The sequence below is a fragment of the Peromyscus eremicus genome, chromosome X (assembly GCF_949786415.1).
Source record: "Peromyscus eremicus chromosome X, PerEre_H2_v1, whole genome shotgun sequence".
Classification (NCBI taxonomy): Eukaryota; Metazoa; Chordata; class Mammalia; order Rodentia; family Cricetidae; genus Peromyscus; species Peromyscus eremicus.
Window position 1 is genome coordinate 111,557,900 of NC_081439.1, and position 27,209 is coordinate 111,585,108.

The 27,209-nt window shown below is 40.7% G+C and overlaps 1 protein-coding gene across 1 annotated transcript in view; it reads left to right on the forward strand.

Annotated features, from left to right (window-relative positions):
• The first annotated feature begins 16,532 nt into the window (after positions 1–16,532).
• Positions 16,533–27,209, forward strand: part of Stk26 (serine/threonine kinase 26) — a 67,750-nt gene continuing 57,073 nt past the window's right edge. The window contains exon 1 of the mRNA XM_059250884.1: positions 16,533–16,640. Coding sequence (XP_059106867.1) covers positions 16,639–16,640 — 2 coding nt within the window. The 5' untranslated portion in view covers positions 16,533–16,638. The remainder of the gene's footprint in view (positions 16,641–27,209) is intronic.

Sequence of the window (27,209 nt, forward strand, 5' to 3'; positions counted from 1 at the left end):
CATGAGTATCAGCTAAGCTCCTTCTAGCACACTGAATTCCTAGCTATGGGAAGCAGCAGCCTAGCGTAACAACCAAGGACTCAGGCTTTGTATTCAGATGGATTGGAAGCCCACTGGCTAGATTATGACTTTCAGCAAGTTACTTAACTACTCCATGCCTTAGTATCTTTTTTTTTTCTGAAAACCAGATATCACAATAGCACTGAAGTCACCAAATTGTGTTGTGGGTGGTGATATCGTCTAATGGGAAGTACCTGGTCTAGGGTAGACATTCAGGAAATATTAGCTGCCAGTGCCACCACCCCCACCCCCACCCCCCTCCTTCCACTATAAAGAAACTGTCCAGATAATCCTATCATATGCCTCTTCCATATGTCCCTGGAACGTTCACTTCTAATATCCATGGAAGTCAAGAAATTTCTTTTTGTTCTCTGAGTCTAAAATCATAGATTTGTTCCAGTTACTATCCTGTGTCTCAAGTTTTCCATAACCATGCAAATTAATTCTCAATTGATCCTCTCAGTGACATGCTAAATGGCTGCACAGAGAGGAGAAAGCAAAGTTCTGGTCCTTTTGGATACTCTAATGAAAGATAGGTGTTTCCCTTACTGAGATCATATCCACAAGCACTTTGAGTTCCACAGAGACCGGGTAGCAAGTCAGAAGGAGGCATTTGATGGCAAGTATTTACTACATCTGGGAGCACAGTGTGAAAATGACTGGTCTTATCTTAAGAAAAGAAATCCTAATGTCGTCCAAGACTTCCCTTCTTTTCACTGAAGAAGAGTGTGGCTGGACTTCTGTGACTTTCTAGAATAGTCTTCTGTTGCGCCAGGTGCTCACGAATCTGCCTCTGTCTGCCTCTGTCTTATGACATTCTCTCCTAGCATATATCTCTTGCCTCCACAAAGTTGCTCTAATTTCAGCTCCGTCACACTCCATTTCCCTCTGTTCAGGCTTGATTCTTTTTCTGAGGTAAAACAATAAGAAGAGGTCAGAGGTACAAGAACCCCGAGGCAAGCGGTTCTAGCATAAAAAAGCATATATTTACTTTGATTCACTGTAGCTCTGTTTTCCTTTCATTCCTAAAATCATACTCTATTGTCAAACTGTCCTATTCCAGTAGCGGAAGGAGATAAAAACTCAGGGCAAATATATAAGCAGCGCAAATGTGGGCTTGGTTTCAAAACAAAACAAGGACACAAAGTGGGGAGGGAATGGCGTTCGATCTGAGGGGGAGCAGGGGGAGGGCCCACTTATGATCCAAACATGTTGTGTGAAATTGTCGAAGACCTAATAAAAATAATTTTAAAAGATTTGGGCAACTGGCTAAGAGAACTATACTTCAGCTCAAGAGTCCTGCATCTCGTGGATAAAAAGCCCACTTGAGCTTCTCAGTATTGTATGTGTTTGCCAGAACTCCATTCTTCGTCCCTGAACCTTCTACTCTGCTCAGGCCAAGTTCCTACTATACAGTTGCTCAAAGATTTTTTTCCCCCAGAAAATCCAGAGCCCTCTGTAGGAGCAGCAATCTGCCAGTGACCATGAGATGTGGCTCATGAATGGGGGTCTGAGTGCCCTGGCTCCTTGGGGGGGAATAATTTTCGGATGAGTGATTTGCACCATTGCTCAGAGATTCTCCACATGGTTGTCAGCCCTGTGTGGTGGGAGTTAGCTTAATAGCACATGCCATGGACAGTTACCATTTTCTTTCTAACCCACTCATCGCTCATTCACACACATTCCCTGCAGTTCTCAATCTACTTTTAGATGAATCCTTGCCTAAGAATCTGCTTTCCAAGGAACCCAAGCTAAGACTCCATGATGATCCACTGTTTAGAAAGGAGCCAAATGAGTTGACATGTTTTCCAAAGTGGTTCTTGCCATTTTATCTTAAATCATAACCAACTGAGGCATTAACCAAGTGGAATTAAGAGAGAAATTGTAGAATGAAGAGAGTTGGATATACTTCATTTCCTACTGAGAATATGTCATCTAAATGTAAGGGAGAAATCCCATCTTACTCCAAAGTAGGAATGCTGAGAGCAAGTGTCATTGTTTCAGAAGTTGACAAATTAGTGGGATTAGAGAAAGTCATTCTGATCATAGAAAATGTAAACTTTCTCTATATAGGTCAAATGAATAGTCAAATGCCTTCTAAGATTTGTTTGAAAAGTTATTTGAAAATTAGTTATTGAGGTAAAGATTTCTGCAACATACTGAACACATATATTTAAAAAGTATAAACAGAAGTACATGGTATCATATTCAACAACAGATGAAAGATAAAATTAACATAGGCAAAACCCATAATTTTAAGCACATTGGTGTAGTTTGCTACATACTTTATTCCATTATATCATCCAATATTCACAGTAAGTCTGAAAAATTATTTTGTTATTATTATTATTATTATCATTGTGGTTAACACAAGTGGATCCCAAGTACACACAAGTGCTAGGCTAGTACTTTACCAATGAACTATTATCCTGATCCTAAGAAGTATTTTGTTTTTTTACATTATTATTGTTATTGTTGTTGTTGTTATTATTATTATTAGTGTGTATGTGTATGCATCCTGATGCTGTGCAGTTTGTATAGTGGTTAGAGGACAACTTTTGGGAGTCAAATTTTTCTCTTATCATCGTTTGTATTTCATAATTCTATTCATTTGTACCTATTAATATTTCAATAAAGGTCAGTTGCTAAATGTTTAAATAAATATAATTTTGTGTATATGTGCATGTGTGTACATACGTGTGCATGTTTGTGGGGAGGTGCACGTGTGTGCAAGTGGAGACTAGAGGTCTACCTCAGATGTCATTCCTCAGGTATTATCCATCTTGTTTTCTGATACAGAGCCTCTTCCTGGCCTGGAACTCCCCAATTAGGCTGGGTGGGCTGGCCACCAAGCCCCAAGGAGCTATCTATCTCTGACCCACCAGTAGTGGAATTACACGAGCATGCCACATGGCCTGGCCTCCTTACCTGGGTTCTGCAGATGAAACTCAGTTCCTTGTGCTGGAACAAGAGCATTTCACCCTCTGAGCTTCCCCTCCTGCACTCCTGTGTCAGTGAGATGTACTGTTTCAGTAACTATTTAAAAATGTCAGCTACAGGGAACAAAACTTCACTCATCCTAAGTCTGGTCCAGGATTAATAAAGCATAGTTGCTATATTTATAATGGATCAATAGTGCACCTCATACCCACTCACACTGAAGAGCTCGTGCACTTAGCCTTTTGTCAGAGTTGAATCCTGCAGGGTTTGTGCTCTCAGTAGAGCTTTTGAGTTTCAAGGGCTCTCACCTGATTCATAATGCCTTTCAAATAGTAGCTCTCAATGAATGAAAAGAAACAAATGTATCAAGTCCCAGCATCTCTTTCTGTCTGCTTTTCAGGTGTAAGATCCACTCTTAGAGTGGAAAGTGCAGATCAATACCTTTGCCCAGTTTTTAGATCACCGTTTCCCAGTCTTCAGTCAATGGCAGAAAGCTCTTGTCTCCATTGCTCTTAGTCCGCAGACCTAGGTAATTTTACATGATGTGCAGTTTCTGGGTCTCTATGCTATTGTGTGTCTAGGTGCTGACAACAAGTCCTCATCCCTGAGAAGTGCTCAATGTCTTTCTCCTTTTTCGTCTTTGTTCACACTACTCCTATGGCCTGGAAGACTAGCTGTCCCAGTGTCTAGACTTCTGCATTGACCCCTGTCCTGAGTTCTTGCAGTTTGCCTGAACTGAGTGTCCGTTATTCTAGCCCACTTACAGAAACATGGAGTACCCACTACAGAATATCAGGGACTCTAACCTTGACCAGGACCCCAAATCTGGTGGCTGTACCAACATGAAGCTGATGAAGGAGTAGAGAGTCCTAATAGGTCACCATCACTCCATGGTAGCTAAAAGCCTGATCTTCATTATGTGCCTGTAAATATCAAACTTCTTAACTCATCCTGTGTTTTGTTTGAATTCATTGAACACAACCATTTTAGACAGCGTGGGAAGAACCCTGCCCTTACCAGTCCATGAGTAAAATGGCCAGTCTGGCCTGTAAAAATAATTTGGCCTTTTTAGTGAGGCTCAGTTGCCTGTAGAGACATGTAGCCTCACAGCACACCCAACAGACACAGCCTGGAGAGAAAGCTGGCAGGTAGACAGCATAGACATGGAATGTGCACCTCCGCACATGGAGCTCTACTTGAAGGTGAATCTAGCCTTTATTTTTTCCTGAGGTTGGGCCTCATGTGTCCCCACTGGCCTCCAACTCATTCTGTAGCTACTATGACCTTGAACATCTGGTCCTCTGCTCTGCTTCTACTTCCTGAGTGCTGTGATTCCTGGCACATGCCATTGCACATGGTTTATGAGACTAGACCCTTAGGGAGAGTCCTGTTGACTCCCCGAAGAAGAGTAGTGATGTGGTATGTTGGAATGAGCTGGCTCCGGACTATTGAGAAAATCTACTTATTTGGCCTGCTCTTGGCATCCATGACAGACAGCCAGTTTTCACACTTTCGTACTTCTTTGTCTTCAGAAAACTGACCATAGCTTTGACAGACTTCTAGGAAATAAAAAAAAAAACAACATAACCCCTGTGTGTTTGCCTGAGGTTCATTTTCACTTCTAGTCGAGAGAAGATAAGTCCAACATCCCTTTCTTGGCACAATTGTACCTTCAGCTTGAAATCTGAGCTCCAGGTGGTTAGAACCCTAATTCTCTCTGCTAATGGGCTAGCCTAGCCCAGGAGAGGGTCTCCTTCCCATTATAGTGTCCTTGCAGGAACACATGTCATCACTTGCCTGGCCACTGTCTTTTTATGATTGCCTGCTCAACCATCAGCTGGTGTCTTCCGGAACTCGTCTTCGACCCCTCAGGAGTCCTCATCACAGTCCCGACTCCCATCAATTCTGTTGAAATGATGATAGCTCATAAGTAACACTTGTTTTCAGTCCCATAAAAACAGTTCTACAAGTAAAAGGTGGCTAGCCTGTTGATTTCATTGGCTTCCAATACGTTGGCATTTTTATTCAACACAGTCGAATCACATTTGTTAATGTAGCATGACTGTATGGATTGGCAGCAGCAGGGATCCCTGTTCCCTAAAGCATCATTTCACACAGTAAAGGGCAAATCAAATTGGATTGGTTTCCTCAGCAAAAGTGTCCATGTTCTCCAGACATCCGTGCCTGTGAGGAGACCCCTCCCATTTAGAAGGCACTGTTTGTAAGAAAGGAAAGAAACCTTTGAATAATCTGAAGTGTGTGAAATAAGGCTAGTCACCGGATTTCCTGCCACCAGAGCACACAAACAAACTTTCCTCGCTTCCTCTTTTGTTCAGCTCAGGCTCACTGATAGAGCTGCTTTTGTGGCAGTGGTTAACAGTCACACTGTTACCAAAGGTTACACAGGGTTGACAGCACTTCAGCTCTCTCTCTCTCCCCGACACACCACTTGCTTAAAATGCCAGACGCTCTGTTATGAACTTGCACTCAGGGGACTTGGTTTCCTTCAGGTTTGATTATTTACCTTTCTGCCTCTGCTTTAGTTAAACTGAGTACCTCCCACCTAAGCTCTCACATTGTCCATTTCCATCTTCTCTGAGGTTGCATTTTTACATTGTAGTCCCTCACAGATCTCCAGTCTTGGAGCTTTCTCAAGCTTCTAGCAAATTCTGCCTTCTCTATTACCTTACCTTTACCCACCTACACCTTCTCACCCTGGGTTCAGGTTAACTATGACCTTGTGTATAGACATTAGGGTTTAAAGATATGCTCATCCCTAACATAGTTCCAGGTCTTCAGTGTTTGCCTAATGAATGGAAATAAAAATTAGATTCAGTATTACTCATTCCAGGCAACAGTATTTCAGTTCACTGGGAATGGATGTTTCCACAAGGCGAGGGAAGATTAAATCTAGTGGTGTGAGGGTTTCAGCCCATGAAGGATGGTCTCTCCGAGTGATGGGACTGGAAAGTTTCTTATTCCAGGTTTTATCCGTCAATGTGCTAGTCACATTCCTTTATTTCCCATGTCTTCTATTTTATTTAACATCCACTTTGTCTACAGAGAATTAGCAAAGCAATTTGGCTTTCTCAGAAAACATCCCTGTGAAACAAGGGAATTCCAAAGTATATACTATGTAGCTAGTAAAGGCTCTTTTCCCAGGCACAGTTCATATGACTTTGCACAGCCTTACGAGGGATCTACTTGGGAGTCTATCTGTAAGGCATTCCAGTTTAATCACATGCCTTAGAGGGATGAGGATTCTGATTGGTTCACCTTCCTTTTCCCCTCTAGTCCAGGGTGGAGCTACTTTCTTTGATTCTAATATTGGTTCCTGAAGGGGTAAGGCTCTGTTTTGTTTCACCCCTACATGGAAAACAATGGCTTCTATTTGAACCCAGTTTGAACTTCACATATGATCCCTTCACTACCAACACAACAGCACACTCTCACCACGAGACCCGGGAACTTTGTTCTTCACCTTCCTGCTCTAGCTCAAGTCATGTTTTATGAACTTTCTCCTGTATCATGCACTTTTCTATCTATAAAGGTCCTGCTGTGCCTTGTCTGCTGGTAGATATCTAGGCTCTTGCCATGGATTCTTGTTTTTCCCCTTTGTTTGGTGGCTGGTAGATATCCAGGCTTTTGCTGTGGATTTTTGTTTTTCCCCCTTGTTTTGCGGCTGGTAGATATCTAAGCTCTTGCTGTGGATTCTTGTTTTTTTCCTCCTTGCTTTGCTCACAGTCGATCTTTGCCCACCAGACACATTCTTTGAGCACATCTTGTTTGCTTTGCTAATTTTAGGCTGAAGCTAGTGCCAGCCAGGGGGAGAAAGAGATTTTACACTTCAGACAGTTCATCAGACCACCTTGTAGAAGAGACTGGAGCTGAGAAGGAGATGCTTAATAGGATTTTATTTTATTTATTTATTTTTGGTTTTTCAGACAGGGTTTCTCTGTGTAACAGCTCTGGCTGTCCTGGAACTCACTCTGTAGACCAGGCTGGCCTCCATTCACAGAGACTGGCCTGCCTCTGCCTCTCAAGTACTAGCATTAAAGGCATGGGCTACCACCACCTGACTGCATAAAAGGATTTTAAATCAACCATAATGGGGAAGAAAAATCAACACAGACATTCCAAACATAGAATCATTTCCCAAATGATTAATCATAGAAGTTGGATCCAGAAATGACTTGGCTTCCCAAGCAAGAAATCTAGAGACTAGTTTCATTTATTCCTTGCATCCTGTCATGTGCCCAAATGGAAACACTGTACAAGCCCTGTCTGTGTGGCCACTTCCAACACGAAGTATCCCTCCTCTCCAGCTCCAGCTCTACCACCCAAGGACACAACATTATTGTCTTGTTCCCGATGAGCACAGTAGTCAGATCTGCCTCCATTCCCTGTCTCCATCTCTCTTCATCCTTATCACTCTCCACTAGCCATTGGAAGGACTTTGGAGAATATGAATGGACATGGCATTCGCCTGCTCAATGTTAGTCCATACTCTTAGGCTACAGAATTTTCAATTCTCATTTGAGTAGCTATGTTGTCATATAAATATTGTTTTGAATCTTGGAAAACAGACCATAAATCTTAAGAAATCTGCGTGTGGTATGTAGGATGCTGCTGCTGTGGCTAGTTAAATATGATGGGAAGATCAAAACACTCTGATATAAAGATCATAATTTTGTCAAACTGGATTAGGTTTCTGGGAGCTGATTTTGTTTAACACACACATATATATCTATTTCTGTATAAGAGCAAATTCATCAGACAAAAGTAACATATATAACATTCATGATATAAATTTGTAGAGAAAGTGAAACAGTTAAACAAGTATTCTTGGCCTTTTATAGCCTGTTAAGTGAATTTGCTAATGTCTCCACTCTGCTGTCTGTATTCAAGATTTCTTTCCACTCACTACCTTTAAAAGCTTAGTGACAGAATTTGCTAGTCCAAATTATGTTTCCTTTTCAAGACACAAATAATATGCATTAGCATACATAATAAACACTTAAAAGTGAATGTGTTATTGAGGGAGCTTTTATTTCTATAGAATTTGAACACATAAAATATATACTAAATGTTTATTAAAAATCTGAAATTGTAAAAGTATTGGACATTTATCTTATTTAAAGAATAGAGGTTTATATTTCAGCCAAACAAAAGAAGAGAATCATTCAGTGTTTATTCTTTCATTACTACCTTATTTCACTTAGTATAATGTGTTCATGATTTCTCCTTGTGACAAATGGTAAGAGTCTGTTCTTTTTATGGCTAAATAATATTCTATTCATGTGCATTTAGTTTGGTTTCACATCTCAGTGGTTGTGGATGCTCACATCACTTTTGAGAAAAGGGGTGTGACTTTCCATTTGGTTCCCTGGTAATGAAGAGGAATATTAAAAGAGACCATGCTATGTCCTTTTTATTTTTTATTGAGAAAATTTTATTCATTTTACATACCAATCACAGATCCCCTTCTTCCCTCCTCCCACCGATCCAGCCTTCCCCCACCCCTCCACCCCATTCCCTCCGACAAGAAGATAAGGCCTCCCATGGGGAGTCAGCAGAGCCTGGTCCATTCAGTAGAAGCAGGTCCACACCCCTCCCCCACCTCAAGGCTGTGTGAGGTGTCCTACTATAAGTAGTGGACTCCAAAAAGCCACATGCTATGTTCTTACAGGGGGCAAAAGGCAGGAGCAGAACAGCCAGTGGGCTACATAACTCAAATGTGTCGGCAGTGCTATGCTAGGAGACTCAGCATGGTGGATAGCTCTAGATACCCACTCGATTGTCCTCAATCTGCTTGGTTAAATGTAAAGCACGCATGCTTCAATCTGTCCATCAGAGATAATAAGAGTGAACCCTCTTAATAAAGATATTCTAACCATACCATACCCCTACTAGCTAGCAATCTCCCTCCCAACACCAGGCGGCATTTAGTCTCTGTTTCTACATACTTTCCTTTACTCGCTCTCTTGAGGGATGAATTTCTCCCTAAATAGCACAGAACACCTTCTTCCTTAAAAGGCCTTGGGTTTATTAAATCTGATTTACAATGAGCACTATGACAGTTGCCAGATGGTCAATATTCAATTGCTGTTGACCTGTCATAAGTAATCACCATTTCTGAAGATACCTCCCTAGTTTCCAATTTTCTAAACTACTATAGACTTGCTCAGTTCCACACCGTCTGTCAATTATAAAATGTTTTATGCAGTTTCTTAGCAAAATAAATTGTGCAATTCTTTTTCAGTAAAGCTTGAACCTAGCACCTCACTACATTTCCTGAGGCTGCATAGAGTAGATCTCAATTGCTAGCTGGGTTTGAAGTAGTTAAGTTAATATGTTTTTTTTCTCACTACTGTGTTGCAAGCACTGTGCTAGGCAAAAAAAAAATCACTGTACCTTGCATGAAATATAATTTTCACTATTATCTCAGAGTCTAGTGAGGCAAAGGAAGATGTAAGTCAGTAATTACAACTAAATCTGTTAAGTACATTGCAGGAGTTTAATGCAGATAAATGCATGTGAAAGAAAAATCTTACTGAGGAAATACACACTAGGTGGTTCCTACATAATAAGGAGGAAGAACTTTCTCCCATGAAATGAACAGAAAAAAAAAAAGAAATCATGAGATGTTCCGAGACAGGAGGACAGGAGTACAAGTCCTTATCATTATAGGGCACAGAAGAAGAAAGTGGGGGAAGGACCACACGGCGCCATGCTAAGGATTTTAAGCTTCATCCAGAAAGTACTAGGGAGTCACTGAGAAGTTGTCAGCATGGCAACATCATGCTCACATTTGCATTGCTAAACAGGTCACTGAAGCAGGCTCATGCAGCACACAGATCTGAAGACCACAAACAGACCAATTAGGAGACTATTGCAATCATGCCAATGGAAGCAAAGGCAGCCTACACGAGGGTCAAGGAAGACATTGGAAGCTCAATAATGGTTGTGAAAACCATGATGAATGCGAAATAAATAGCAACTAGTGAGCAACAGAAGAATGAGGAGTGGAGTTTGAATAACAGTGCCAGCAACATGGCCACACACCAGAAGTCAACACTGTAAGCCCAAGAACTGTGGCAAATGAAGACAGGGGGACTGCTGGACCTTACTGAGCATCTGCAAGCTCCACGTTTCAAAGGAATGAGGCAGATACTGATAGAGCAGCCCACTTGAAGGCCTCCTCTGGCTTCCACATGCATGTGCACCACGTACACACATACCACTCATACACACACAGAATAAATTAAGTCAATTTCAAAACGTTAGACTTGAAATCCTGATCAATGCTGATAATATTAATCAGCATTAGGTGTGCTATCAAGAGCCTGGAATTTGGAATCCAGGCTGGAATGCTCACCATTTATCAGCCATGAAGTTTGGAACATTTCTTCTTAACCTTGTAGGAAAGTATCTTGTAGGAAAAAGCCAGATAGCATGACCTACCACAACAGTCTGGTGTAGGAATTGAACATATGCACATAACTGTACCTTATGTTAGAAGGTGCTATATGTAAATGTTGACCATTCTTCTGTTGACTTGAAGTATTGCCACCCCGCCCCCACTCTTGCACACAGGCACAAGTGTGTGGTACTGAGGTGTAACCCAGGCCCATACACATGCTAAACTTCTTTAACTGACCTATCTTCCAATCCCTACAACCTCAAATTTCTTAAATTTAAAGGATTGAATCCTGGTTTTGTTCCTAAGAACCCATCTTCGACTACTAAATAAAATAGCACTTGCATAGGACAGCAAGGCAGAAAGGATAACAAGGAGTCGAAATGCCGAGTCAATCACCCACACTCTCTAGCTGTCTCCCTACACTGCTGAGCAGGAAATGTCTGTTGGAGTTATTGTGCAGGTGACAGTGAACAGCAGACTTTCAACATTCCATCAAAACTGGGGTTTGGGCCTGCTTTAAGTCAAGAGAGGCAAGGCCTCACTGCGGCAGTGGTGACTCGGTGATTTGAGCTTTGTTTATGCCTGTGGATCAACAGACAGGAAAAGTGTTCTCTGCCTCATGGACGGCAAGAGAAATGTTATTTTCGCCAAAGTTTTACACAAATAAAAACGAATATGATCATTTTGACTTGTTTATCAGTGATGCCTTGCCCTCAAACCCTTAGCTTGAAGGGATCATGTCCCATAGCCTCTTCCCCTGAAATGGTTTTCTGAAGGCTACTACATGTTGGCTTGCCCAGGCTGATCAAAAATCAGATCTCGGTGTGTAGGGAATGTTGGCTTCTGCTTCCAGCTCTGTTCCATGTGTGGATGCAACCAGAGACTGTTTGTTGAGATCATGAATCTTTGCTGCACTATTTTCCCTTCTAAGCACACCAGTCAGATGTTTTCCTTGGGGGTATCTTTTAAATTTAACTTTTAGGTGTACGGGATCTGATGCAATAATTTATACTTATGTGCTAAAGACTGACCATTTGTTATTCCTTTTAAATACATTTGCATATTAACAACGTGTTTTTCTATGTCCTAGAATAAGCAAGCAGAGGCCTGAAAATTCCAGGGAAGAGTCTTTTTAGATAACTTGCAATGCCTACTGTATAATAAGTTTGAGTCTGATACTCATCAAATGTCTGCCAATGAGAAAATTGCTATAAACCAGACAGTGCTACATTATTCATTCTAGAGAGAATGTAGAAATTAATAAGTAAAATTGTTCAGTGTTTATCTAAAACTACACTATTGTTAATTAAGTTTTAAGTACCAAAGGGCACATTATTAGAATTACCTGACTAGAAAATCACTCATATAATTTGATATGTATTTTTAGGGTCCTCAGAGAAGCATTCTGAAGAACTACATATTATTTCTTTCTGTATATAATCACTATTAAAAATTCTTGGAGGAATTTCACATACAGAAACCAGATATAATACTGAGAATCTAGCAGCTGATTTGCATTTTTGAATAATAAGGGTTAAGTCACGGAATGGATTTGTCTTTATTCCTTTATCTGAATTCCATTGGGACCTGCAGTTGTGAAGGAGCTGAGTGAGGTTAGGGTCACAGACTAGGCCCCTGAAACTCGATGAGGCTAACTTAAACAAATGGGAATTGACCCATCAACTTTGACCTCGGCCACTGCATGGTCTAAACAACTGGGCCCTGCTAGCATCTGAATGAGACATAATGAATAAATTCTCTGGCACTGAAAGTTTGATTTTGTTTTGTTTTTAGAATTCCTTATTCACTTAGCCAAACTGATCAAATGCATTTCATTTTTAAAATTGCATCTGTGTTGTATGGTTTCCCATCCACTATAGCTAAAAAGTACGTAGTACTCAAATATAGAAACAAAATGGTATGCAACCCATAGGAGCTTTTGTAAAAATTTTATAATAGCTATGAAGCTGTTCTAAAGTGCAATACATATGCACTGGACTACTACTGTCCTCAATAGGAAAGTCTATAGCATAGGAAATCCACTCATACGCACAATAGTCACTGGTAATATACACAGCAGAAAAGACATTAAGAAGGGCAGTCCTACGATCAATTCCACTATCCCAAAGCTTCCATTGCTGGGGGTATAGAGAATGGATTGACAGAGGGGGAGAGGTCTCAAACAATGCCATAGGGAAGAATGAGACATTGAAGGCAGGACCCTAGTTTTTTCAGAGACCATGACAAGCACTTCTGAAAAAAAAAAAGATGGATTCAAGAGATACATGACCAGAGGCAGTTGGTCAAGCGTTTTCCTGGCGTGTGTAAGCCCTCCTTCCACATCCTGTACTACACAAACCAGCTGTGGTAGTACACACCTATAACCTTGACAGTCTAGAGGTAGAGGTAGGAGGATCACAAGTTCAAGGTTATCCTTGGCTACCCAGGAAGTTCAAGGCTATCCGGGGCCACATAAGACCCTGTTTGAAAAGAAAATAAAAAAAAAATATGAAGAGCAGAATTATTATGTCATGGCCATGAATCAATGGGTGTCTTGTTGGGGAGAGTTGCGTAGGAAGGAGGGTTAAAAAATAATAATTCTTCCAATCTAAAAAGTACTAAATACTAATGTATTTATTTGTGTTTGGAAATTGCAGGATTTTTAATATGCATACAGACCCTAAGCCAGGCCCAGCAGCCCGTGTGAAAGTGTTTCATCTCAGGACGAAGGCTGTTTCTTCTGGACTATTCTCCCACGTGTGGGAGCAGTGTAATCAGGCAGGGACTGTGATGATTGGCCCAAGAGGGCTGCACAAGGTTCAAGGCAGAGAAGTAATCCCAAGTTCTGGGTCCTAGGGTGAGGCAAGACAGTCGGAAGAAAAATGAGTCACACCGTCAGAAACTTTAAGAGACGGCGGGAGTTAGGAATTGGAGTCTGAGATAAGCTGGGGTGAATGGTTCAGCATAGAAGTCATGAATTCTGAAAGAATGAGGGAGGCCTGTTTTCATGCAGCGTGGGCAGGTTGGTACAGGCAAGTACCGATAGCTTAACAGCATTGAGCAGGCCCAGACACCCCGTGTGGAATCCTAAGCCAGATTGTCTCTTCCCGGGGAGCTGGAAAAAAAGTACATTCTTATAATGAGAGCCGAGTTTCATGAGTGTGTTTCAGTTTCCCAAGATTTGCTGTTGAAATATCTAACCTCGTTAAGAAGCAAGATTCCCCAAGTCCTCTCTACCCCCTCGAAACGCACGGGACAAATGAGTTCCGATTCTGAAGCCGAAATCCAAGACTATCTTTCTCTTTCTATTGAATGGCTGTTTCCAAAAGAGAAATCCTCTAATCTATAACCACAGGCTGCTGCACTCATTGTGTTTAACAGGTAGCAGATTAGTTACCGACAACTGACAGGCAGAGACTAAGAGCACAGCCTTTGCTCGGCCAGTTCGCTGTAATGCGATACAGAGCACACACTTTACCTCCAGAGAGACGGCTGCTTTAGCATAACTTTTTGCTCAGACCGCCATCATCTATGTTGCTGTTTCAGGCTCCCCACAAGGTACATCGTGGCCTTGTGCTAGGAACAGACAAGAGAATAAGGAGAATGCCAAAGTACAGTGGTGTTTGTTTGTATCCATCACCAAATATAGTTGTAGCAATAAATCAGAAAAGGGTTAAGAAGGAAAAAGCTTGGGAGAGGAAATCCAAGCTAGGAAAGGGTCACTTATCCTAGTTGTCTCTATTTCCAGTCTTGGATACATGCTGACCTTCATTCTCACCCAAGCCCCCTCCCAAGCCTTCCATTTCTGGCAGCCTTTGCGATCGCCAGCCCTGACTGCCTGCAGTCATGTGAGTGCCTCGTGGACTGGTTATAGGCAGTGATCTAGGAAAGAGAAGCTAAGGGAAGGGAAGCTGAAGCTCAGAGGTCTGAGACAGTTAGGGAAGGTAGGGGGCGAGAGATGCTGAGAGCTTCTCTTTCCTAGATCACTCAGCCATTTCGCCAGGAGCTCTCTTGGCCTCTTGGTTCCCATGTGGTCTCTTGGTCCTCTTGAGCCCCTCTGTCTTCTCTCTTCTCTTCCTCTCTCACTCTCCCTTCTCTCTCTCCTCTCATGGCCACTCTGTTCTGCTGGCCATGTTCAGTCTGGACTCTTCCAGATGCTTCTAGCTCTTCTCTCCCTCGGATCTACAATAAAAACCTCCCCAAGCGTACCTTTGAGCGGTCGTGTGTTCGTTTTCATTCACTTTCATATCTGTCCCCACTTCTCTACCCCATAGCCATCCTCTCTAACTTTGTGTCCCTCTTTTGCTTTTTCCTTGACTCCATTTTGTACTGCCCGTATACTCCTGGGTGTGGGGCTACCCACTGGAATATTGATCACTTACCAGGAAACACACCCTAAACCAAAACTGACTGTCCCTCCTCCAGAAGCCATCAAATGTCCTTAGGCCCTCAGCTAGTAGCAGGGGCTCATGAGCCCCTCCTCCATCTAAGCTGGAACGTTGACTGGCTCGATTTTGTGCAGGTATTACGCAGAAAACCACAGCTGCTGTGACTTCATTTAAGGCAGTGATCATGTCATACCTAAAAGGCATTATTTCACTTTTGTCCCTTCTGACCTTTTCGGAGATTGACCCTGAACCTTGAAGAGGGGTTGATATAAATGTCCCATTTGTGGCTGAACACTCCTCAGTAATTTATTCTCTACACTGTGAGCAGTTGTGAGTTTCTGTCTTTTTTTTTTCATTTTTCTTTATTAAGAAATTTTCTATTCACTCTACATACCACCCACAGATCCCCCCTCCTCCCTCCTCCCACCCTCCCTCCCTAGCCACCCCACATTCCCACATCCCCCAAATTAAGGTCTCCCATGGGGAGTCAGCAGAGCCTGGCACACTGGGCCTAGGCAGGTCCAAGCCCCTCCCCACTGCACCAAGGCTGCACAACTGTTCACTGCATAAAGAAAATTCTCTGGCGAGGTCTGGGACCTACATGAATCCACTGGCAAAGAGATATGTATTAACAGGCAGTTTGATCCTATGTCCATTTAGCAGAACAATTATAGTAGGTTGACTTCTGGGTCAGGTGAGCTCCCCCCAAATGGGTTTGTGGCCAGATTGGCAGTCATGAGTTCTCTCCTGTGGAGAGGGCCTTAAATCCAACCAAAGAGTGGTTGCTGATCCCCATAACATGTGTGTTACTATTGCGCCATGAGAATATCTTGCCATGTTGAGTATTAGTGTAGTGCACAGGGGTTCCATCTGGGTAAGACTATTGATGTATTCCCCCAGAAGCCTCCATAGCACGTTCTGGCACTATAAAAGCTAAAGGCACCTCCCACTTTCTGACATTAGAGGAGCATGCTACAATGCCTAATTTTTATGTGATCCAACCCAGGGCTTGACGTATGTTAGGCAAGCACTCTACCAACAGAGCAACATCCCCAGTCCCTAAGCTATAATGAAAATAAAAGGCATTGTCTCCATTTTACAGATGAGGAAATAGGAGTTCAAAGTGGTGAGCTAACAGACAAAACCTGTTGGCTTGGATTATATGATGGCCAGGAGCGATTATTGCCCCCAAACTATCACTACTTGCGACTTCAAATAGGATACAATATTTAGTAAGTATTCACTTAAAAAAATTTAAGATTAAAAGGTTCTTAGGCCAAAGAAACAAACATGAAGAACGTAGATGCATTTTGATCAAAAGGGGAGAGAATGGCCTACAATCAGGGCACTGCCTGGGTAAGTACTGGCTTCTATGTGGGCTGTAAGAAGTTAAAGAGGTCTCAGGATAGAGCAGTGAGCTTCATTTTATTTCTGCCTATAGCCCGGATACTTCCACCAGCATTTGAAACTACACTTAGTTACCACCTCTCTTTTAAAGCAATTTAAAATATTTAAGTATAAATATCTTCATAGAACAAGGGTATCTTCATTTGCTCCTTGAGCTTCCATTGTTTCTCAGCTCTCCTAGTTTCATATTCCCTGCCCATTGATAAGAGTAGCTGTCTGCGAACTAGGTGGTCACTCCCAATCGTTCTTCTCCTCTGTGCTGACACACATGGTGTACCCAGAGCATATACAGTGTTTCAAATTGGGTAGAGGCCATAAAAGCCAAGGTAGGATGCTGGGACATCTTGCCAAAACCAGCACTGTCAGGCCAACAGAACAGAAGACATTGTGAACGAAGGGTGGTTCAACAGAGAAGCTGCTATGTAAGTTTTTATGGGAGACACTTTCTTTTAAGCTTATTTCCTAATGTTTCTTGCATAAAATTAATTCGATTTTAAATGGATATCAAAAAAAAATATCTAGGCACAAAACAAACCCAAATAACTGTTGACTTAGATGATCGGTGCTAGAAGGAAAAAAGCCTGTTTCCTCTTTTTGTGGCAATGTCTCCTTTAGCAGATCGTCTTCCCAAAGGATTCCATTTCAACAGGATGTAGAGCTTTGTTTTAAATGAAAGTCTGTGTGATTTAGGCTATCATTTAAAACAGAATCGGGCATAATATAAATTACAATGACCCTGATGCTCTTACAAGGAATTGGTGTACCGTTTCATCCCTTATGTCATAATTAAAAAAGAAAAGCTACATGTGACCAGAATTTGGATCCACCTAGTTCAAAAGTTTTAAACGGAACTGGGGGGTATATTGATCATAGGAGTAGGGAGTCAGCCTTAGTGACAATCTCACAGGTTGATAACGATTTATAAGATCTTCGTATTAACATGTCCAGGGTTATACCTTCTACAAATGTAGTCTAAATACCTCTTGAATTGTGATCCAGCCAACTTCTGCTGTCGCTGGATGTGGTGAGCCCCACAGGTTTTACTGCCCACTGTATAAAGTCTTACTTCCTTTTGTTTGTCTTGGATTTGGCTCTTTCCAGTTTAAAGGTCTGTGCTGAGCTCTTGCCTGTAAATAGCTTTGATCATTATTTACTCTGTCCATATCCTTCATGATGCCTTTACAATGAGGTAAGTTGTGGGATCTACTTCATCAAGTGAACAGATACTGAATAATCCTGTGCCTGTAATGTGCTTAGACATGTGGGGCACACAAAGTGTGTCCTAAATATGTGATCACTGCTAGTAGTTCTGATATCTACATTAACTTGGGCATTTTTTTGTATTTCTGTCTTTTGTGGGTGATGAATGGCAATAATTTGACTCTGTCTCTGTATAGCTTCTTCTTAGTCATTCCCACCGTCCATCTGCTCACCACTTCACACTTTATTTTGTCTTTCTCTTGATTTGTGACTCCGTGAACCAAACATTATGTTCCAGATATGGCTGCAAGGAAGTTTTAATTTTTTCCCCAAAATTGGATAACATGCAATTTTATTTCTAGTTTATTTCCTGTCATTGCACAAAATTTTCTTGGGCTTCCTGGCCAAAACAGCCTAGCGAGCTAAAATTATTCCAGAAATAGCATTCAATTCCTAGATTACTCTCCAGATTCATGGGTAACAAGGAAATTTAGTTATTGTTATTGTGTGGGGCTCTCTTTTTTTAATGTTTTACCTTAGTTGAGTTTGGGTCACACATCTGCAATCCTACCACTGGGGAGGATGTGCAGGAGGGTTACAAGTTTAAGGTCAGCCTGGCTGCATACTGAGGCCCTAGCTAAAACAGTGTTTTACTCTACTGAAATAACATTTTGTTTCTTTTCTCCACTACCCCTACTTTGAGACATTTTCTTGCCATTTACCCCACATCAGTCTGGCATTTCATTACCGAGAAGAGCTTAGTGCCAGCTACAAACACAGATATACCCCTGTGTAACTACATTTTACACCATTTATAACACTGAACTAACATGGGCCTGGGAGAATTTTGGCTCTAACACACCCTCACCCAGAGAAGCACCCACTCTTCCCTACTCTTTGGTTAATTCTGCTAGTTAGCTTCCCTTCGCCCCAAATCCCATAGGGACTCATTTAAAAATAACAAAAAATTCAACAAAAGGGGATCTTGTCAAGGGCTTTTTGTTTGTTTGTTTGTTTGTTTGTTTGTTTTTCGAGACAGGGTTTCTCTGTGTAGCTTTGCGCCTTTCCTGGAACTCACTTGGTAGCCCAGGCTGGCCTCGAACTCACAGAGATCCGCCTGGCTCTGCCTCCCGAGTGCTGGGATTAAAGGCGTGCGCCACCACCGCCCGGCTTTGTCAAGGGCTTTTTAAAAAGTCTTTATAAATTCTGTCCTTTGGTTTCTCCTGTTCATCCAGTACTTGCTCTCTCTAGGAGCACTGATAGATCTGCCAGACTGGATATCTTCTCACAGAAGTCCTCTTTCTTTGGAAAAGTCATGTTGTACTGTGACTCCGGATTTACTAATCAGCTATAAAATACTTTTGGAAATGTTCAGATCTGCTTCTTTTTTTAAGAAATATTCTCCAGAGTCAGCAAGAGAGCTCAGAGGGTAAAGGTGTTTGCTGCCAAGCCTGATGAGCCGAGATTAAGCCCCGGGACCCAAATGGTGGAAGGAGAGAATCAATTTCTATAAGTTATCCTTTGACCTTCACATGAATGCTGAGGTATGCACACACACACACACACACACACACACACACACACACACACACAAGCATGCATGAAGACACAAAATTAAATATTAATTAATTAATATGAAAAAGAAATATTTTCATAGAACCATTCAATGTCACTGCCGGCACATGAAATCTCATTAATATGTTAGTCTAAACAAGACCTGCATTAGGACAATACCATCTGATATGCCAGCCAACATGTATGGAGAAAATCTCAAATGGCCCCATCCCTAGATGAAGAGCTACAGGCAATCAATGGCTGTTGAGAGTGGAACAATCAGTCTTCTCCAGGGACAGAGCCCATAATAGATTATCCAATCCTAAGTGATCAGCCCAAAATGCATATACATAAGAGCATCACTTAATGGACACAGCAGGTTGTACATGTATGTGTAACAATAAGGATAATTAAAGAAGAAGATGTGAATCTGAGAGGTAGTGGAGGGGCATGAAAGGAGTTGGAGAAAGGAACGGGAGAGGTGGAAATGATGCCAATATTGTACACATGTATAAAATTCTCAAAAGTAAAAAAATATTTTTAAGAAAAAGTCAGTGTTGGAAATTGCATTCGAGATAGCCGAATTCTCTTTGACTTACAGTAAGGAGACCGAGGCCTTTACTAAGCTTAATTTTCATGTATTATTCAGTTAATTATTTTATAAAAATTCTTGCCCCAGATTATGCTGAAATATTTTGCAAGATCCAATGGGTATTTTTTCCTTGGAATATGCAATAGATATTATTTATGGAAGGAAATTTGGAAGTCGAGCTTACAAGAACGGCTCCATACATCTTCGTTGTCATATACGTTGCTTTCACCTCAAAAGTTTCCTTTTTGTTTCATTACTCTTTTCATGAATTCTGTCCAAACCATAGGAATATTCTTCTTGCTGTCAAAAGCCAGCTGCCAACTTTATTTAGTGTCCACTATGCCCCAAACCTTGTCCTCAGCCTTTTATTGTAGAAAATCCAGATGTGTTTTCCCAAACTGTGAAGACAAAGAAGAGGACAGCTTTGGGCTGAGGTGACAGTGCCCGGATAAAAACAGCATCTAGTTCTAGGTATAACGCTTTCTGTTGACCTGAATGATAAATCACAGACGGATTGACTTCATGAAATTCACTGAGCTACTGAACACTCTAGATGTGTGCAGCTTTCGTAGGCATATCACACTTTAATGGGTGTTTAGAGAAAAAGAACCCTCGTTTATAACTTTAAATCAATTTTGAGTGTATTTATTTACTTTTTTCTTTGAAAAATGATAAAACTGTAGTACAGGTTAAAAAAATTTTTTGCTGAAGACCACAGGATGCACATATAAACCAAACTAAGATTTGGGCCTAAGTAGTGTGGTTCCAGAGACTTTGTTCTAAACTTCTATGAGATATACCACCTCTCAGATTTGATCCATTTCTTTGTAGCACCTGTTCACTGTCTAGTCCTGTGCTAACCTTTTACCTGGCTCTTACTGAATCTACTTCTGTATAATCCCTCATCATATATCATCACCCCTCAATTCAATACAAATGTACATTTAGAAAACAAAATGAAAAGGAAAAATGCTTTAATGACATTAGTTCTCTAACCTTGCCATCTTCTTTGCTGTCCATTAAAAGAAAATAAGCTACATAAAGCCTAAATTGCAACTCTAAAAATGTTCTCTATGGCTTCTAAAAGCCACTCTAAAAACCCTCCCAACCTATCTCTAAGAGCAGAAATTACACTCTAGTATCTTCTCTATCATAACCATGATATGAATTCAGAAAATCACACAAGGCAAAGTGGAGTCCAATGAACTTGACCCTTGCTTTTTAATGTGACTCTGGGCCAGGCAAACTTTGGTAAATAAGGATTAGCCTCTTAAAGACTCTTGAGGGCTTGCTAAGAGTGTTAGAGAGAGTCTCAGGAGAAGGAACAAATGAACAGAAAAGTAGAAATACTACTTTTGTGAGTTTTCATTTCTTTATCAGATTTTATGTTACAACAGATTATACTACTTATCTCATTTGGCCTCCATAATTGCATGTGGCTATTAGTGGTCTCCATATTGCACAAAAAGAAAACAAGGCTCAGACCTTAAGTTCAGACAGCTAAGAAGGTCCATCAGGCTGTCCAAGGATGGTCATTTCCCCTCTTTTTAAATTGTACTACCTTTCACCAAGTGAGTGTTGTTGTCTATTTTATAGTAGAAATATCAGAAGAAAAGAAAGTGATGTAACACTTTCTATAGGCAGTACAAAGCTACGTTGTGTTAGAAGTACAAGGTGATTTGAACAACTGTACTGATCAGCTAATTCTGTTCATTACAGTGGATCATGAAGGCCAGTCACACTTATTCTTTTAATCTCTCTGTCAGAGAACATGGAAGAAAAAAACAGTTAAAATATTATAGACCTTATCACCTTGGAAACAAAAATTCACACTAAAACGTTATTATTAAATGATAGTAGTAATTACAGTAAATTCCAATCAAGTCAAAGCTATTTTAAACTCATGATCCTCTGAGGCTTATCTATTAATCACAATTGTTTTCAACACTCCAGATACAGGCAATGCAGCACTCCCTGCTCCATTCTCCTAACCAGTTTAAATGAATGTAGTGGCATAATGCATGGATTCTGATGCCTTACTCCTTGGCTCCAGGTCTCATTTCACCCTTAATAACTACTTGACTTTGACTTATAAGATTGCCCAATTTTGCAAATAAAAGTATATTTGAGTTTCAGGTAGATGGTAATTTTTCAGGATAATATGTATCATACAGAATTGATTTAAAATTCAAATTGAATTGTCATTCTACATTTGTCTGTTCTCTGCTTTCTTCATCTGTAAACTGGGAATGGTAAGCTGCTAGCAGTACCTAATTCCTGGAGTGCTGGTCAGGATTAAGCAGGATTGTGTATAAATTGTAGTCCTGCCTGATACAGAGTAAGGGCCGCAAAAATGGCACCTACTATAATTAACTCCCTCTAGTTACAGTCATTCAAGCTTGGGTTGGCCTTCTGAACAGCAAAAGAATTACTCTATGCAAAGCAGAAGATTGACCATGTAACATTTGGTTATGCACACTCACTTTGGATAGCTTACATTTTGCTGGGAAATATATTCACTAACCCAGCATTTTACAATCCAGACACAGTTTCTTCTGCTATTGGTCATATAAATGATCTTTCCATACAGCAATAATCTTTTATGCTTTTAGAGTCTGGAAATATTTCTTTTAAAAATCCATATACTTCATAAACTATATCCATCCTTCAAAAGCATCTATTTCTCCATATTTGCATGGCAGGAATCTGTATGTTGTCAGATGCAAAAGAAACATTAAAATTTAAGAGCTGATATATTTGAGTTTCTTGTAACATGGAGAAAAGGCCCAAACACATAATAAAATGTGGTATACAAAACATCTAAAATACAATCTATTTGTATCTGCTTTCATGATCTCATTTTGTAAATGTCTACCACTATTTTCACAATTTATATGGGAAGCATGATTTATCTATGTTAATTTCAAGCTGGCAGCCAGCCATCTGAATGCTTACCTTCCCATATTGTAAACTACAGGGATGTATGAAGTCTCGCATAAGGTCATTAGCACAGAAAGTATGAAAGAGCCAGAAGACTATGAATGATTCTGAAGAATTGAAGAAACACTAACAAGTCACCACACTCTTTCAAAGCAAGCAAATATCATGATTTTTTGCCAGTAATCTGTGCTGTAGATTGCAGTCAATTGTTCCTGTTTTTCTTTCCATTGTGGAAGACACTAGCGTGGCTTCATGAAACCAGGCACGCATGTCATCTCCCACCTCATTTTCTTTTGAGTGTAGGAGGGGAAATATAATACAAACTGTTCTGGTGCACAATAATCTATTTTACAGTTGCATGCAAGAAAACCATCCCAGAAATCTTGGCAACACAGCATTTAGATCTCTTCACATCATTTCTCTTTTACTTCCCTTGTTTCTTTATTGTCGATACCATGTAGTCAAAAAGCAATTTATGTATGCAAGCATATGGCAGAAATATTTAGCAACAGCCTTATGATACACATGATATTAACAATTTCTACTTTGAAGAAAATAATACATTTTCTGCAGATATGATGATATATAGATATGATGTCAGTAGGCACAGACAGCATTTGACTGTCCCCAAGCATAAACCAATTATTTAAGAAGTGGTTTTCTAAATGGGAAGTGAATGTGGTTTCTATTTATTATGCCCTTTATTGACACTTTGCCATGGGGTTATACAGGATTTATCTCTGCAATCGTCAATCTATACTTGCAATCCAATTTCTTGGTATTTTCAGTATCCTCTGGATCTTTCCACTTAAGTACCTTATAGGCACCTCAAATTCATGGATCCCAAACTGATTCCCTTATCTTTTCTCCAACCTTGGTGTTCCTTTTATGTTTTCAGGCATCACTTACCCAGTCCCTTCAGCTCTGTTTCTGACATCCTAAATCTCTCCCCTGGTAATGTCCATGAAGAATCAATTGAATGCTGCTCATTTCACCTTCAAGGTGTATCTGGAGTCTCTCTCCTCTTCTTTATTGTTTTAGCCATTAATTTAGTTCAATCCTTCTCTATACTTTTATGATGATCACCTAATGGTCTTTCAGGAAGTTCCTCTGCTTCAACGTTCCTCCATATCCAATCCTTTTTGTGCTAAGAGTTTTCTTCGGGAAAAAAAAATGTGGTTCAAGTCCCTCTCTTCCTTAAAACACTTCATGACTTCTAGGAGCCTCTGGGGTCAAGTCTAAACTGCAGAAAGGTATACTGAGCCCACAGCCTGCCCCTAACGCACCCCAGCCTTGTTGCTGGGATGCCTCATGGCCTCTGTTTCTGCTTGTCTAAAAGTAGACTCACAACTAGACCACAAGGATAGTGTGCCATTTCTCTAAGGTAGTTGTTTCTAAAAGAGTACATATTAACAGAATCTTGAAAAAATACAAGTGCTCTTTCTCTATTTGAGACCTACAAATCCACAACCTGTATTCGTTGATGGCATAATCTATATTGAATTAGAATGTAGGTGATATGGGATATGCATGCCTGGTTTGTGTGTTTGTTCATGCCTTTCCTTCTGTCTTGATTCCCTCTTGGCTCTGCTCTCATTCCCCGATTCTCTCCTGCTCACTTACCACTCCTTTTTCAAGGCTTAGCTCAGGTGTTTCCTCTGTAAATCCTTCCAGGACTTTCACAGGTAAAATCAACTGCTCTGTGGTGCTTGTTACTATACTTTCATTTTGTTTTGTTTCCTTTTAGACAGAATCTCACCATGTAGGCCACACTGGCCTCAAATTTGTGATCCTCCTGCCTCAGCCTCCCAAGTGATGCTGTTACAGGCTTGTAGAGCTATGTCCAGATTACAGTATTTTCTTTTTCTTTTTCTTTTTTTTTTTTGTTTTGTTTTTTTTTGTTTTTCGAGACAGGGTTTCTCTGTGTAGCTTTGCGCCTTTCCTGGAACTCACTTGGTAGCCCAGGCCGGCCTCGAACTCACAGAGATCCACCTGGCTCTGCCTCCTGAGTGCTGGGATTAAAGGCGTGCGCCACCACCGCCCAGCTAGATTACAGTATTTTTAATGGACTGCTATTAAAATCAGTCCTTCCCTGGGATGTGTCTTGTTCATGGCATTCTTCTGGGAGAAAGCAAACTTCTTGTATGTCTTGGTATTTACCACAGTGCCTGCCTTTGTGTTCAAGAAATATGTCAGAAGAGAAGGACAAGGAAAAAAGTCAAAGTTGTGTGACTTGGACAGTATCTAGGGCCAAAGTGAAAGTACAAATAAGCGTGTTGTCTGTTTCTTAGTAACAATTCCATCTTAACTAACTGTAGTATTCTCAGCAGGTGCCATCATATACCACATGGACTCTTAAAATATCCAAGTGGCCTTGGGGAAAAGGAAGGAGACTAGGAGATTTAGTGTTTTCAATGTTGAGTTTGTGTCCCTCAGATACTTCTGGGTATCTCTGATAATAGCCCTGCCACGGGCGTCTGTCATTACTGTACTCTGTTCGTGATCTCTGAAGTATAGCTGGAACAAAACCATGCAAGGTTTTCTACCACAGTGTGACGACAGAAGCTCCACCGAGCCAGTTCAAGGTTGGTAATTCTACACAACTGCCTTTCTTAGAGGTCCTGGCAACAACTTCCTTTTCCTCGGTGTGAGCTGATGGCATAGTCACTTCCTATTTGGTTTCAACTGCCAGTTTTTTTTTCTGTTTTTAACTGCCACCTTTGACTAGAAGTGTTCACTTGAGAAGCCTATGAATTAAAGAACAAGTAGCCAATTCAATACATTTAAAGAAGTCAACTCGGAGGGGGGGGAACATCACCCCGAATGGCAGTTGAGCATCACTTCATGATGACATATGAAAGGGCTCTCCTGTGACTAAAGTCTGCACCCCAAGGAGCAGAGAGGCTATCTGATCTCGTTACAAAGAGCCCAGTTTCCCAAATCAGTTCCCCCAAGAAATGCCCTTCAACAATCTTCCATAGAAGTCTCTCCACTACCCCTGTCAAGACAAAACTGTCATTATGGGATGACCTGTGCAGCAACCAGTGTTTCTTTTGGCATCAGGAGAGCTGTGAGTGCTTCTGTACAGGTATCTGCAACTCTGCAGCATGATTCTTTCACCGGGGACGGAGAGGGTAGCCAAATCGGAACCAGGGAAGGAGTCATTCTCCTTTTGGATTCAGAAATATACATGTGTATGAAATGGCCCAGACTGCATTGCCCTCTCTCAGCTCTGGAACCAACTGATGTGGGTCTGTGCTCTTTTCTTTTGGTGCCCAAGTGCAAGCATTTCATAGTGCTTCAGTACACACGTAAAGAAATGCTACAAGCAGGAAGCTGCTAAAGCAGCATCTGCTTCCTCCCACCTTGCCTGTTTCTTTAGTCCCCTCGGTAGCATCAGGAAGTAACACTACTGACAATATTGGGCTGTGCAGAGTCTTGCATACTTTCTTTTCTCTTACAAATAATATTGTGGCGGACTATTGTGCAAGCCTCAAAAAGTACAAGGTTGCTCTGGAGAATTCAGCAATTTCACAGGTTGAACATTCTCTGACTTGGAATGGATTCCATAATTTTTGCTCAGGATACTTGTGAGAACAAAGGTTAGAGCTATTATATTCTGTTTCCCAATCTGATACCCACAGAGAGCAAAGAGAAGATTGGAGATATCAAGCATGCTTTTATTAAAAAAACAAAAAAACAAAACAAAACAAAAATCCCTGCTGGGCATGTTGGTGCGTGCCTTTAATTCCAGTACTTGGGAGGCATGGGCAGGCAGATCTCTGTGAGTTTGAGGTCAGCCTAATCTACATAGTGAAATCCAGGCCAATCAGGACTACACAGTGAAACCCTGTCTCCAAAACAAACAAACAGACAGCAACAACAACAACAAAATAAAAGTATTTTTGAATGTTTTAGTTTAAAATATTACCTCAATAGCTTATAGCATGAATCCAAATATTCCTATGACTGGATAATAAGCTTCAAGAATAACCCAGGTAATTTCCTTTGGTTTAATATATTTCAATAATTTAATAAAATGCAGACAATTGTGTCATTTGCCATTATGTTTTGCACATTTTATATATTTTAACATAGACATTAGGCTTAAAATGTGAAAGTTCATAATGTGAGGCCCTTTCTTTAAATTTTGTGGACTAAAGGCTCACATTTGTCTTGATAAATTATTGTGTTTGAAAGCTCTTAGATAATGCCTGGTACATTAGAATGTGCTCAGTCACTATGCTCTAAGCAAACCAATATTTTCCTTAAACTTTTCTGTTTGATTTTATTTTAAAGTGAAATCTGCAAGTCTTGTGTATATGGGAGGGGGTAGCAGCTGTATTTCTTGTTATTGTGTTCATTCTTTGGGAATAGGTGGCTTGTGGTACAGTGGTAACATAATAATATTGCTTTGTTTATAGGACCCACTTGACACGGTTTCACATGATTTTTTTTTTTATTACAAACAGCACATTGGACTAAAATACCCAAAGAACACTGATTCCCAAGTGTGTTACTTGATTAGTTGTGCCTCAAACAAAGATTGTAGAACATGGTTTCTTAAGCTTTGGCACCACTGACATTTCAAATGAGAGAATTCTTTGTTGTAGGAATTGTGTGCACCCCCCTGCTCTGCCAACTAGAGAGAGGTAGCAATTCCCTCATTATTTATTACACCCAAATATGTTTTATTAGAGGTAAA